Raw genomic sequence first — 15,296 nt, 5'->3', positions numbered from 1 at the left:
GAAAGTGGGAGTGTTTTATCTGTGGTATTCGAAAACCAATAATAAAAATAATTAGATTACTTGATGTCCAAAATATACTATATCCTTCAGGGCTTTTTCTATAGTACCCACGGGTCCGACTATCGGACCCATTCCCACAGCAAAATATAAGGTATTTTTTCCAATATTCAGAAAAAAATCCCAATAAAAAAAAAAATCCAAATATAAAATATTTTTTTATTTTTTTTATTTTTATTTTTTTAGAAAGTCTTTTTATCTGTATTGTTTCATTTGCAACATCCTAATAAATCATGTGATGTCAAGTTTTTTTGATAATTGATTTCAGAAATCATTGATTTTCATCACATTCAGAGATCAGTATGAATTATTATCTGTCATGATTTATTGCAATAGATATTTACACCCCAAGGATTGATATTTCAGCCATTTTGGGTCTTTTAAAGGGTAAATAAACTAATAATAAATCATTTCCTAATTCGCAGGAGACTAGACACTTTTTCTTTGAACTGTAAAATTTCCCAATTTCGGCATTTTCACGACGCAAAATTTCCCAAAATGTCCAGGGTCTTTTTCCCAAAATGGGCAGAAAAAGCCCTGTCCTTCATGCCTTTGTCTTCAGTACAACAAATTACTACTGCTGCACAAGAATTCCATAAAGAATTTGAAATTGGAAGTCTAAACTTCCTTACCATCAAGAATGGAAGTTTTTCAATGAAATGTATCTTAACTCCCTCAAATACTTTGTTCCCTTGCTTTCAACTTATAAATCAAATCATTTGCAACTATAACTTGTCAACTCCACAAGTTTATATTATGATAATTCTTTTTACTTTAAGACTGATTGAAAATGTGACCTTAAAAGTAACATTGAAACCAGGTTTTGATATTTTGAACTTCCAAGCCTTCTTCTTTGGATTTTTCCTCAAAGTTTTTGTACTTCCAAGGAATCGATTTTGGAAGTTTTAGTCCATTTCTAGGGAGTAATATACTTCAAAACTTCCTTTAGCGGAAGCCCTGTACAGTAACTACAAATGTTAATCATTATTCTTAGACTTGTGAATTAAGAGTACAGACTTAAGGTAATGCAGTTATACAGAAAATAAAATATCACTTTACAGCATATAGTCTGTGTGTTGACATTCTTCTTGCATACAAATTATATTCAAAATTAGTTTTGTCTTCACCATACCAGGAGCCTTAATTTTAGTGCCACCCCTTGTAGTTTTTATTTCGAGAGAGGATTCCACATTCCAGTTCTTGCGTTTTTCCCGTACATTTGGAGCTGTCTTTGCACGCGCAATCTTGCGCTGTCTCTCCATTTCCTCCTTTGCAAGTTCAGCTAAAGCTTGGTTGTCCAAAATGTTTGGATTACGACTCTCTGAAGTAAAAGAAGTACATTTACAAAATAAAATTAAAAAAAAAAGGTTTTTGCCATATCAAAATAAAGAATATCTAAAAACCTTAATACTGATAATAATAATAATAATAACACTCCAGGCCACAACAACATGTTTACTCCATAATAACAACAAATATTTTATACCTCCAGCAGTTTTTGGTTTGCGGGCGGTCTTTGGTTGAGGCTGTGTTGGGATGGTGGGCTGTTTTCCTGGGGACTTGCCTGAAGGCCGAGCATTCTTATGTGGCCCATTCACGTACAGGGAGAATCCCTGCTCTTTTCGTTCCTGTTCTATCTGACCTTTATCCTTTTTGCGAAGACGCTTTAGAAGTCTTCAGAAGGATATAAATTGTGATAGTATATAAAATTATGTATTGATTCATGGCAAAATATTTTAAACAATCTGACAGTGACAAAAAATATTTATTTAAATTAATAAAGTAATTTCATGATTTTCCAATTTAATGGAAATTGGTAAAATTTTGTTGACTTTCTGAAAACAAATGAAGATTCATAAAATCACTTAAACTAATTCATAAAATACAATGTCTCTTTCTTTCTCTCCCTACATACATATATGATGAAAGAAACTATAATATGCAACTATACAAATACCTATTTCTCTCCTGCAGTAGTACTAGGTATTCTTCATAACCTGGCATTATCTCCTCTTTGGCAGCCTGGACCTTAATTCAGATGGTAGATCAGCATCATAAGACATTTATGTAAAAACATTGTGTGATTATTACCGCTTATGGTCTTTATAGTATATAGGCATTCACACTTTGTTATTAAATATACATTATGTAGTTACAAGCTATGACAACCAAACACAAAGTCATGATAGCCTATAATTTATGGAAAGAAATACATGAACAAACAAACCAGCAGTTTTTTTTATAATTTTGTGTATGGATCTTTCCTTAACAATATATATATATGTTATATTTAATATCATATTTAAACATAATTTAAAATACTGATAACTTACCCATGGCATTTCTTCAGATTCTCTGCCCACAGACTGCTTTCTACCATGACCTTAAAAAACAACAATGTTTAGTTTAGTTTAGTTTGTGACACAGAATTAATGTGTGTAAAGAAAGAATATAAGATGATGAAAATAATAGTGACAGCGCTTGAATTGTGCTTACTCACAAAATAGAAAAATATTGAAATTGTATTTAGTAATTTATGTTTGAAATGGATAATAAAGGTTTATATTCATATTTTACCATGTAAGTGCAAAGCTATTTTGCACAAAACAAGCATTAAATGCATTAAAACACATGATATACCTTTTCAATAAAACGAAACTTGACTGACACAGACAACAATTATGCCAAGCGGAACAGCTCAACCCGATCGTAATAACTGGGCCACCTCCGACAAGCTTCAAGAGACCTCGTAAATACAATCGTAACAACTTGGCCATGGTCAAAGTGTTCCGATTGTTGTAAAACTGTGAACTGCAGCCTTGCAGGTGCCCTCCATGTGTATATTGTTGTTTTGACAGAATGAAATGAAGAAAACCCCATCAAACTCATAATTATTTGTTGGATATTTATTTTTTGTGTACGGAACTAATATAAAATTGTTTTTATGATATTTTACGGATACAATATGCGTTAACCCAGAATCATGTTCGGAATAACTACCCACTTTTGGTACAAAAAAAATTGTACGTGAAGGATTTGCCCTGTCAAAAATTGTAAAAAAAATCTGTCAAAGTACAATTATTTGGACTAGCATTCTGCAAGCCCAATTTTTAACTCATGAATGACCTTCGTTCTTTTTCTCATATCATTGGTTCTATGTTATTCTGTTTCTCTCACTTGCTTCATGTGTATTCTTGTATGAGTAGAAAGCCTATAGTATTATTAAAACGGTTGTCAAGTTTTGTTTTAAAAAGTATACCCAACCAACAATGATTGATTGAAGTGATTGGGACATTAAGGGAATGAAAACATACTTTCATGTTCGGGAACAGAGAGGTGAAATAGACAGAGAGTAAAACGTTTAAGCTTATAAATACAAACATTCTTAACAACCGACTATAAATCCAAAGTCGAAAAAATAACAATTTCTTGTAATGTCAACAAATTATTTAGACCCTCTTAATCAAATGACAGGCGTCAAGTGACTGATTCTCAGATGCACTTACGGTCCATAGATCTCAGTTAAATTGTTTCTGCTTAGAATTGGTTCGTTTGAGTTCAGTGTTGTAAAAAGCAATCTAAAACTGGACAAGTCGATACACAATGGAATTTTCGTCGGCCATGATTGTCCAGGTAAATAACGCATGCGCAGAAGCATAGACTTGCAACATTTTTTTCGTTTGTGAAATCTGCCACAAAAACCTAAATAATTTCAACACATTTCAGTTCCGCTTTATTGCTTTTAATAATAAACGTTAGACATAACATTTTGTGATATGTTGAGGTAATAAAATCCTTCATTAAATGAATAGTAAATATCATGTACTTGAGTATTCCATGAACACATTATCGAAAAAAACGTAAATATTTTAATCAGGATAATGTAGAGGCTTTGATAACATGGTTACAGTCCACCATTAGTTAAGCATCCCATCAATGTTTAGGGGTGGAGAAGTGCAGTAGGCATTACCAGGGATTTAGTCAAACTTAAGTTTTCAGCTCGTCTGTATTTTGGAAACATAAGCTATAAACAAAATTGTGAAAGCCTTGGCATATGCATATTTTGTATAAATCAAAAAATCAATATATTCAAAAGCCACTTGATATTCATGTTGTCATAGAGACAATATAAACGTATAACAAGGCCAATTATTCTGCCTATACTAATTGTTGATTAATGACCCTTTTAAACTGAAAAAGAACAGATGGGCATTTGTATTGACTCTATTTGACTCTTGATTTGTCTAAATCCTATTAATAAAGGAAAATGTTTACTTTAAAACCTGTCTGTCTAAAATCACCAGAAAAGGCTAAAGTTTCACTTAGTTTGTACATTTATGTAACTCATTATTGTAAAAGTTTGATTATTTTCTCAGATTTACAAATCACAAATTGGTTTAGCATGTCCTGTAATTTTATGACGTATTGGGCTTCACAATAAATTTTATTGAATATAAATGACTTCGATTTTTTTTCTTTTTTGAGAATTTTCAAAGCTAAAATTGCTTGGTTGGATAGTTATGGAGATAATTGATTGCAAGAAAATTCAAAGGTATGAAAGTTATTAACAATGGTTCTGCAAAATGAAGTAAATGTGTAAATGAATACAATGTTCAGTGTCAAAATTTACACAAGTGAACCTGGACCTGATGTTTATATTTGCCTTCCGCAATCCATACCTTAATCATTTTGTAAGTGCATTATTCTTGAGATTCTTTCCTAGTGCTGATGAGCTTTTCAAGTACAAACAAGGCCTTGAGAAGACTGTGCCAGAGAAAGGGGGCACAAAGGACTTCAACCCAGATGGATCTTGGATACAGAACAAACAGATTGAGAAATTCCATGAAGAAAGGGAGAGAGTTTTGCAAGAGCCAAGGGTGCATAAGAAGTAGGCACAGCAACTCAATTATTTGTAGTAAATTATTATTTTCCATTTATGTCTTAATTTAGAAGGTTTAAAGTCCTTTGAGCATCAATTCAATTTAAACCCACTCATTATTAAATGATGTAACAGTCTTAGAGGTTGAAATTGGACTAGCTTTAATAATTTTCAAGTTATTCCCCCATGATAGAATAAAAAACAACAACATCAGCATAATATATGCGTTTGCCGAGCTCTTGACAACACCAAGGCTATGACAATACTGTAACCATTTTTTGTTCTCAGAAAAGCAAGCGAGTCAAAATTAATTGGTATGATTGTATCAAATTTACTGGGTTTTTTTGCATATATGCACTGCAAATTTTAAACATTTACTGTTTGATATATATTACAGACAAGACCTTGCAGTGGGAGAATGGAATGCAGACTTGAATCTGGTGGAACTTAGGAAAGAAATGGTATTGTTTAAATTTCATCATAAAGAAAGTCATCTAAACACTGTTTGAAATTAAATTGAGGTGTCAAATATCTATCTAGGTATTTTTTATAATATTTTTTTACATGACGTGTATTCTAAAGGTACAAACATCAATTTATTGTTGATGAATTTCAGCCTTGATAATAATTGTTTGTTGCAGCGAAATTTCTGGCAGGTGATGGGCTTCACAAACACGGCCAGAAAGTGGTTACACCCTGAAGAGGCACTATTTCTTATTGAAACGGTATCAAAGGCTTTTTATTAACATATTGCTCATGTGCATTGTACTTTTTTTGTAATTGAAATGGCATTATTATATGGAATACTGTACATTACTCTTTTTCATATCTTTGTGGTTTAAAGTTTACTTAACAAATGTGCAAATATTTGTTATTTAAAAATGTTAGATTTAAATACCATTCTCTTTCCAAATACTTTTATTTCAATACTTTTGCTGTCAATGTAGTGTTACATATTTATTGCATGCAGTTTTTTGAAGGCACAATGTTTTGATATAAGTTTCTGTTATGTGCAGAACAGGGCTTCTGTTTATTTCAAATTGTCTTCCACTGTGTTTCAGAATGTCCTACAAGTGTTACATGAAGGGTTACCATTGAGCATGCAGGAGGCATGGCAACTGTTGCTTGGCAACACAGTAACCATGGAGTTCTACCAGGTGTATACTCATCTGAGGAGGATTGGTTATGTTGTACTTCGACATCAAGGCAGGTCAGTGATTAGGGTTGTCTTTAAGTGTTAAAGAAACAGAAACCTACACAACCTACCAAAAAACAGAGCATATAATAAGCATTTCATCACTTATCCTTGGTTAAAAAATGTCAAGAGTTGATTTGGATTGAGTTCTCTGTTGTTGTTTTTACAGCAACTTTGATTTTCGAACATGAAATGTTGAGGTATTGTCTTAGATGTGGTGTCATTGGCACTTTGACATCATGCAAGAATCTTGAAAATTTTCCATAACTCAAATAAGTATTTAAAATATTCATATGAAACTAAAATCACATGTTACCAATAGCAATACACAATATAGATGATTAAGCATGGCAATGCCCACTGCTTAGGCCTTAAGACTGGTTGAGTGGTGATGCCCCTTAATGGACTGGGATAAACTGGGAATAACAGACAAGTGTTTGCATCCATTAGCAGAATGCTTGTTTCGATTTGTTGAACATATGTATGATTTATGTGTACTTCTGATGGCTTTGTCTTAATAACTGTACACAATCTACTATGGATAAGTGTTTAAACCTTTAAGAACACTCTCTCTTTCTTCATGAGTATCTTACACTTTAATCTATTTTTCAGGATTTCAACAAAGTATGAAAGGCAGATTGGAATTGACAAGCCACGACAGCAACAGAACAGAAAAAAGACGAAGAAAGTGAAGACAAGGGATGAAATGAACAATAAAGTCTCCAGAAATAAGGACAAGGGTGAGGAAAGAGGATATACTTTGGATACAGCTTCTGACAAAGTTGCTATGGATACAGGTTCTACACTTCCAATTGAAACAGAGACTGATTCTGCAGGTACACAGAACACTAGTGATATTATAGAGACAGGGTCAGATTGTGTGAATGGAAGTCAAGAGCGAAATGAAATGCAGCGTGACAAAACTGAAAAGCTAGATATAAGTTTACAGTGGATGAAACCACCAACATTCTCAAATACGGACCTCAAGTATCATCAGTCAGTGTGGGATTTCAGGAAGATTTACCTGCCAGACTTTGGTTGTACCTCAGAGAAGATTACTGTGAAGAAACCTGATGTGTTGTTCACCCCTGGTCAGGTTGATGTTGAGCGTGAGGAATATGTGTTCAACAGGGCTGACTGTATCAACAAGAAGAAAAGGAAAAGGAAGGATATGGAAGAAGACCAACAACAAATCAGGAAACTGCAGTTTTCACGGCCAGATGTTATGTCCCTGGATTTCAAATGGAAGCATCACTTTAAGACTTGGTCAGAGTACAAAAACTTTTTTAACGGGAGTTGGAGGCAGAATAGAGTAAAGGATTTTCAAGAGTTGGTTGATGGGGACCTACAGCCTCTTGTTAAACCAGACCAGGCAACCTCTACATGTAGGTTTAGACCCTTCAGATTCTTTAAACAAATTGGAATTGTTATTGCATGTTTATAAACTCCATAAACTGTAATTGGTATCAAATAAACATTTTGCAAAATGGTAAGCAAGAAATAATTTCGCATATGTGTAATTTCAAATTCTGATACATGGTCAGATTATTTTTTTCTAAATATTGTTTGCTTTTTTTCTGATGAATTGTATGGGAAATTTCAAAATAATTGAAGTATAGGTTGAGATTTTCATTGATTTGGCCTATAGAATAATCAATTGTTTTGGTAGATATCACTTTATTTACATAACAACTGTTGAATGTTTCAGTGGCAGTTTTGGAACAACTTCAAATAGTCAAAGAAGAAAAGCTACTTCTGAGGTAAATGCATCTACAAAGTGAATGTACTCTTTCATGGAATGGCTGATAGAAACTGTTTGTTAATGTTTCCCACGACTGAATGCAAGTACCGGTATTGCAATCAGTACTGAAACATTGTCAAGTACCATGCCGGAAATGTCTATAAATGGTCAAATCTTGTCTTTGTTTCTGATCACTTAATAAACACTATTTGGGATAAAGCAGAATTATGGATTGGCAAGTGCAGCTGAAAATATGACATATTACCAATACTATCATAAGGGAGTGCTGCAGGTACTTGCAATAAATTTAAAACAGGTTTCTTGGAACTTTCCCGATCAGTGCTGTACAGATTGCTGGATTATTTGTGTATTTGGTCAATATTGTCATTTCTCTGAATGAAAACACTTAAATATATTGATTTTAAAGTTTATAATGTTGATTTCTATAAAAAAGCATTTTATAACCAATCTGTGAGATGATTCCTGGGAAAAGACTGGAGATTGGGCCGTTCAATTGTGAAATAATAAATTGTTGTTATAAGCTGGACTGTTTTTATAGTAAAAGTGGAAGTATTGTGATAGCCTTGGTGTTATCAACTGCCATGTGTTCAAATTTTAACCTTCAATGGCCAAAGCTGTTCAAGGTGTTTACATGAAGTGACACACATGTTGCCAGAGACAATGCACAGTGCTTTTTTATTGTTATGCTAATTGATAATTTTATGGAAAGTGGTTATATTTCCAGAGATCCTGATAGAAAAATGGTCATGCCAGAGTTTGATGTGTACCTGCCCAAGACTAGCTACTCTAAGAGCATGCCTGGCATCCCCGACTTCAGGATCCTTATCTGCAGGTAATGGCCCCCATCAGGGACTGCAGGTAATGGCCCCCCCATCAGGGACTCGAGGGAGGTAAATCTTCCAACTGCATGCAAAAAGAGCAAATACTGAATAATCTCTATGAATATCTTAAATGACTGATTTAGTAAACTATGGTGTCAAAATTGATTTTGATTTAACAATTTATAATCTAACAAGACTAAATAGAATTTTGAAATTACCATTTTAATCGAATGTCCTTACCTCAATGCTGTTGCTGGAACTAGCACAATAGTACATTACTGCATTAAAATCATTATCACTTTGCATGTGAATGGAGTGTAATCTCTATATTCTGTTTAATTGCCCTTAATTTCAGGCCAAATGATTGCCCTCCAAGTCTGCGTGTAACCAAAGACATCAGCACATACCTGGATGATGATGTACCCTTGCAGTGTGCTGTGGTCGACTCCGGCTCCATCTGCTCCTACACTGTGTCTGATATCTCCCTACCCCTCGACATACATGTAGGCTGACCCATGGTCGAATATCTACAGTGGTCAGATATCTCCCTACCCCTCGACATACATGTAGGCTGACCCATGGTCGAATATCCACAGTTGGCTGATATCTCCCTACCCCTCGCCATACATGTACGCTGACCCATGGTCGGATATCCACAGTGGTCTGATATCTCCCTACCCCTTGCCATACATGTAAGCTGACCCATGGTCGAATATCCACAGTGGTCTGATATCTCCCTACCCCTCGACATACATGTAGGCTGACCCATGGTCGAATATCTACAGTGGTCAGATATCTCCCTACCCCTTGCCATACATGTACGCTGACCCATGGTCGAATATCCACAGTGGTCAGATATCTCCCTACCCCTCGACATACATGTATGCTGACCCATGGTCGAATATCCACAGTGGTCTGATATCTCCCTACCCCTCGACATACATGTAAGCTGACCCATGGTCGAATATCCACAGTGGTCTGATATCTCCCTACCCCTCGCCATACATGAAGGCTGACCCATGGTCGAATATCAACAGTGGTCTGATATCTCCCTACCCCTCGCCATACATATAGGCTGACCCATGGTCGAATATCCACAGTTGGCTGATATCTCCCTACCCCTCGACACACATGTAGGCTGACCCATGGTCGAATATCCACAGTTGGCTGATATCTCCCTACCCCTCGACATACATGTACGCTGACCCATGGTAGAATATCTACAGTGGTCTGATATCTCCCTACCCCTCGCCATACATGTAGGCTGACCCATGGTCGAATATCCACAGTGGTCTGATATCTCCCTATCCCTCGCCATACATGTATGCTGACCCATGGTCGAATATCCACAGTGGTCTGATATTTCCCTACCCCTCGACATACATGTAGGCTGACCCATGGTCGAATATCCACAGTTGACTGATATCTCCCTACCCCTCGACATACATGTACGCTGACCCATGGTCGAATATCCACAGTGGTCTGATATCTCCCTACCCCTCGACATACATGTAGGCTGACCCATGGTCGAATATCCACAGTGGTCTGATATCTCCCTACCCCTCGACATACATGTAGGCTGACCCATGGTCGAATATCCACAGTTGGCTGATATCTCCCTACCCCTCGCCATACATGTACCCCGACCCATGGTCGCATATCCACAGTGGTCAGATATCTCCCTACCCCTCGACATACATGTAGGCTGACCCATGGTCGAATATCCACAGTTGGCTGATATCTCCCTACCCCTCGACATACATGTAGGCTGACCCATGGTCGAATATCCACAGTTGGCTGATATCTCCCTACCCCTCGACATACATGTAGGCTGACCCATGGTCGAATATCCACAGTGGTCTGATATCTCCCTACCCCTCAACATACATGTAGGCTGACCCATGGTCGAATATCCACAGTTGGCTGATATCTCCCTACCCCTCGACATACATGTAGGCTGACCCATGGTCGAATATCCACAGTGGTCTGATATCTCCCTACCCCTCGACATACATGTACGCTGACCCATGGCCGAATATCCACAGTGGTCTGATATCTCCCTACCCCTCGCCATACATGTACGCTGAACCATGGCCGAATATCCACAGTGGTCAGATATCTCCCTACGCCTCGACACACATGTACGCTGACCCATGGCCGAATATCCACAGTGGTCTGATATCTCCCTACCCCTCGCCATACATGTACGCTGAACCATGGCCGAATGTCTACAGTGGTCAGATATCTCCCTACCCCTCGACACACATGTACGCTGACCCATGGCCGAATATCCACAGTGGTCTGATATCTCCCTACCCCTCAACATACATGTACGCTGACCCATGGCCGAATATCCACAGTGGTCTGATATCTCCCTACCCCTCAACATACATGTACGCTGACCCATGGCCGAATATCCACAGTGGTCTGATATCTCCCTACCCCTCGCCATACATGTACGCTGAACCATGGCCGAATATCAACAGTGGTCAGATATCTCCCTACCCCTCGACACACATGTACGCTGACCCATAGCCGAATATCCACAGTGGTCTGATATCTCCCTACCCCTCGCCATACATGTAAGCTGAACCATGGCCGAATGTCTACAGTGGTCAGATATCTCCCTACCCCTCGACACACATGTACGCTGACCCATGGCCGAATATCCACAGTGGTCTGATATCTCCCTACCCCTCAACATACATGTACGCTGACCCATGGCCGAATATCCACAGTGGTCTGATATCTCCCTTACCTTAATATCCCCAGCCTATGAAATAGGGAGGGGGATATTGAAATGGCGTTGTCCATCCGTCATTCCGTCTGTCTTTCCTTCCGTCTGTCCTTCCTTCCGTCTGTCCGTCCGTCACCTGCGTTTTCTCAGTAACTAGCCGGTATAATTTCATGAAACTTAAAATAAATATGAACCACTATACTGGAATGATGCCTGTCCAAAAAAAAATTTGATTGGTCAATTGTCCTTGGAGTTAGTGCCCTTGATTTTTTGAAAAATGCACATTCACAGCCATTTCTCAGTCACTAGCTGGCAGAATTTCATGAAACTAAAAATAGATATGAATTACTATACTGGGATGATGCCTGTTCATTTTTTTTGGATTGGTCAATTGTACTAGGAGTTATTGCCCTTGATTTTTTGAAAAACTCTCATTTACAGCCATTTCTCAGTAACTAGTTGGTAGAAATTCTTGAAACTTGAAATAAATATGAACCAACATACTGTGATGATGCCTGTTTATTTATATTTTGGATTGTGTAATTTCTATATGAGTTATTTGCCCTTGATTTATCAAAAGATCCATGTTTGCAGCCTTTTCTATGCAACTAGCTGGTAGAATTTCATGACACTTGGAATAAATAAGAACCAACATACTGTGATGATGCCTGTCTATTTTTCTTTTGGATTGGTCAATTTTCCTTAGATTTATTGCCCTTGATTTATTAAAAAATCATTGTTTGCAGCCGTTTCTCAGTAAAACCAATGTGCTTATCTTATTCTTTCTGAGATTTTTTTTAACCTTCAAGCACAAACAAGCCATCAAGCACAAACAAGCCATCGTTGGCGGGGGATATCTTTTCACTAAAAATGCTTGTTATGGGTAGTGTAGGGCCAACTGACCACTGTTGATCTGAACGTGTGCACGGAAGGCCTTCCTAGCTTAAGATTAAGCTTTAGACTGTCCCTATAATTCCCTGTTGGGAACTTGGATATTGTTACTCCAAGGGTGATTTTAGTTTAAAGAAAACCTTCTAGTGATCAAAACAGCATTTTTGCTCTTGTGGTTGTGTCTATGTAAGAAATATACACTTCATGCAATATAAGTTCTCTACATTCATATTTCTAAAGACACTAAATGTACTTTCATTAACAGATATATGACAAAATTAACACCGAAATTAAGTCTCAGGGAAACTGATCTTTCCATGGATATGTACGGATTCTTGCATCATACCAGATGCTAAAGATACCAGTATATGTTGCCAAAAATTGCTTAATTTGTTGATGAAGAATGCAGGTACATGTATAGCATAACTGTAGCTCAAATATTGAAATGAAATTACACAAATACATTGAAAGAAAAAGAACTTACCTTTCAAAAGTGATTGGTGTTATGTATATAACCATATATGTTGTACCATATGCTGTTCTTTGTAGTTTGTACTTAAGCAACTTGTTAGTATAAATTAGTACATGTAAAACAAATGTGTTCATGTAGATTATCAAAGGTTAAATCAAAAGAAATAAAGATTGCCTATTGAAATATTAATGTTTTCAGTGAAATATCATGTTATTATACCCCAAACAAAACAAAGTTTAGGGGATTATATAGGAGTGATCATTTGGTCAGTCAGTCTGTTGTCTTTTGGGTTTGTCCGAATGATAACTCATAAAAGGGTTGAAAGAGTTCTGAAATGGTTCACAGAACTGAATATGTTTTTGTGCACATGATAAACACCATAAAATAAAGGTCGACTTTGGTTACTATTTTTTGGAGGACTTACTGCCCCTTTAAACTAAGAATCTGCAAAATAAATGATGTCAAGAAGATAACTGACAGGTTCAATGGATTGAATACAAGTTAACATGTTAAACACCATTAAATAAAGCTTAAGCTGCAAACACTATTTTTTGTGGAGTAATGTCCACTTTTCAACTTAGAATTTACAAAAGGGACGGTGTCCATACGATAACTGACTTTTGTTTCAATCCACCAATGTTTGACAGAATATTTAATACTTTTATTAAAACATACAGCCAAATGAAAAAAGTTAGCCATTCCTATGTCCAATCAGTGTGTATGGGTATTCGTCATTACTGTTTTTTTCATAACTGTTATATTTCCTGCTGTGAATGATCAATTTTCATATTTTCACTACTCATAAATCACTTGTTTCTTATGTGGCTTAATTATAGTAACTATGTTCACTATGTCAGGTTTAAATGACGTCACATTAAGTTTCTCACGTGATTTTCCAATTAACACTATGTATTTAACATTTTAGCTTAAAGAATCAGAACATTTGTTGAATTTCAGTTTAAAATTTTCTGTCACTTGCGATCACAGAAATGATATGTTCACGAGTGGTGCATTGCTTTCTGTAACCATTCTGTGAAATAATTTATGATCTTTCACTAAAATTGAACATGTTTTTTTTTAAATGTAAAGGATTCATGTATTTTGATATTACTATTCATGGTGATATCTGGTCTCTTCACAAGTGGTGTGTGCATGGAGTTGTATGATGCTATGACACTATATTAGTCCTACACATGAATTTAAATACTCCTTCATAGCACTCATCTTGCAGTTTCTTCCCTAAGTCTGAAGTTTGTGTTTGACTGAATTTCGATTCTTAATTAGATTGACATCATCTACTCATTTGGTTAATATCTTGTACTCTATATTATGATAATATTTTATAAATGTTTATTAATAAAGAAGAAATAAAACATAAATGTTTAAAAATGTGTTTGTTTGATTCATTAATAATTAAAATTAATAGAATTAATAGATTATAGATTAAATTTGAATTTCAAGCTTATTTTGAGGTAATGTATATGTATACTATATGCATTATAAAATGTAGCATGTCATGTGCATGTATGTTTGTTTCAATGAACATTTACCGCGTGTTATAGGCTTGGATATTGGTTGAAATATGAACTTTAGAGTGTTTGTCCACGTCGCTTTGTATACAATATGTTATGAAACGATGTCTAGTGTCTCGAGAATTCCATAAGCTGCTTCCTACATGACCCAGACGGCTGAATTGAACGTGGTCAGACACGGTTTCTTTCTCCGAGTGTTTTGTGTGTAAGTGAGAGTTTTGCCATGCACTTGTTAAATATGCAGGTTGTTCGTCAGTGTGCAATATCTTAAGAAAAAACCTCGTTTAGTAGTTAATAGAACTAATGACTGAACACAGAACACGGTATTCACTAGGTGGCATACACCCATGTAATAAATACTAGTACACTTTGATGTACCTGTTGATACTTCACATATATGATTTCACTGGTTGAAAGTGTGCCGTTTATCAAAACCGGGTCTTTGCTAATTAACAAAGCGCTGCATTGTTGGAAAATAGATAAAACATGACTTCTTGACACCTTGTCTCTTTCCACACACCTCGGGAGCTTGATGAAATATTTATTACATTAATTTGTTTGAAATTATTGAATTATGAATCGCCCCTGGACGTGCCATATTGGATGCGAAAGGGATTATAGCGCTTGAAAATGTTCAGGAAAGTGTGAAAGATGCCTTAAATCTTAAACTTGTCGAAGACCTTCTAATCCATAAGTCTCCATTCCTTTCCGTTCATTTTGGCATTAACAATGGACAATGCAAACTTATCTTGCGATGTAATTTATATCACCGGTCGCAATATCAAAGAGAGGTGCAAATCGTCCAAGAGAAATAGGATCCACTTAAATATCGGTTGAGTAGCATTTTAATTCTTTCGCAAAAAATCCGATCGAGTCATTTCACATGTTTCTACTTAAATACTCCTGGTGAAAAGAAGTTTTCGTGCAAGAAGTTAATGACTGGCCCTGTC

At 36.2% G+C, this 15,296-nt stretch overlaps 2 protein-coding genes across 5 annotated transcripts in view; one reads left to right on the top strand and one right to left on the bottom strand.

The window, feature by feature from the left end:
* Positions 1–3,691, bottom strand: part of LOC128213159 (katanin-interacting protein-like) — a 41,041-nt gene extending 37,350 nt beyond the window's left edge. For 2 of the 3 annotated variants that reach the window (XM_052918713.1, XM_052918720.1), the window contains exons 1-5: positions 3,564–3,691; positions 2,391–2,440; positions 2,015–2,085; positions 1,544–1,731; positions 1,190–1,378 (exon numbers count right to left, since the gene is read on the bottom strand). In XM_052918713.1, the coding sequence (XP_052774673.1) occupies positions 1,190–1,378; positions 1,544–1,731; positions 2,015–2,085; positions 2,391–2,440; positions 3,564–3,570 (505 nt within the window). In that variant the 5' untranslated portion in view covers positions 3,571–3,691. Of the gene's footprint in view, positions 1–1,189; positions 1,379–1,543; positions 1,732–2,014; positions 2,086–2,390; positions 2,441–2,697; positions 2,816–3,563 lie in introns of those variants that run through there. The other variant, XM_052918726.1, reaches the window with a different exon arrangement.
* Positions 3,692–3,726: 35 nt separating this feature from the next.
* On the top strand, positions 3,727–14,194 carry LOC128223083 (tRNA-splicing endonuclease subunit Sen54-like). Of its 2 annotated transcripts, none has more exons than XR_008259285.1 (9): positions 3,727–3,841; positions 4,781–4,945; positions 5,334–5,397; positions 5,578–5,661; positions 5,998–6,146; positions 6,744–7,516; positions 7,840–7,891; positions 8,618–8,783; positions 9,070–9,198. XR_008259285.1 is itself a non-coding variant. In XM_052932322.1 (9 exons), exons 1-9 carry the CDS (start codon positions 3,834–3,836, stop codon positions 9,224–9,226), a joined length of 1,560 nt encoding a protein of 519 aa, XP_052788282.1. In that variant the 5' UTR covers positions 3,727–3,833; the 3' UTR covers positions 9,227–14,194. The 2 variants fall into 2 exon arrangements, 1 of the variants encoding a protein (XP_052788282.1); XM_052932322.1 differs by having other exon boundaries at positions 8,618–8,725; positions 9,070–14,194.
* Positions 14,195–15,296: the final 1,102 nt, after the last annotated feature.

Source organism: Mya arenaria, chromosome 2, assembly GCF_026914265.1.
Source record: "Mya arenaria isolate MELC-2E11 chromosome 2, ASM2691426v1".
Classification (NCBI taxonomy): Eukaryota; Metazoa; Mollusca; class Bivalvia; order Myida; family Myidae; genus Mya; species Mya arenaria.
The sequence above is the reverse complement of the archived record's forward strand: the minus strand, read 5'-3'. Positions and strand labels throughout refer to the sequence as shown.

Excerpts from the sequence above, each read along its gene's own strand:
- LOC128223083 (XM_052932322.1), top strand. Across the intron at positions 5,398-5,577 it reads TGGAACTTAGGAAAGAAATG|CGAAATTTCTGGCAGGTGAT; the intron begins GTATTGTTTAAA and ends TGTTTGTTGCAG. Across the intron at positions 6,147-6,743 it reads GTACTTCGACATCAAGGCAG|GATTTCAACAAAGTATGAAA; the intron begins GTCAGTGATTAG and ends TCTATTTTTCAG.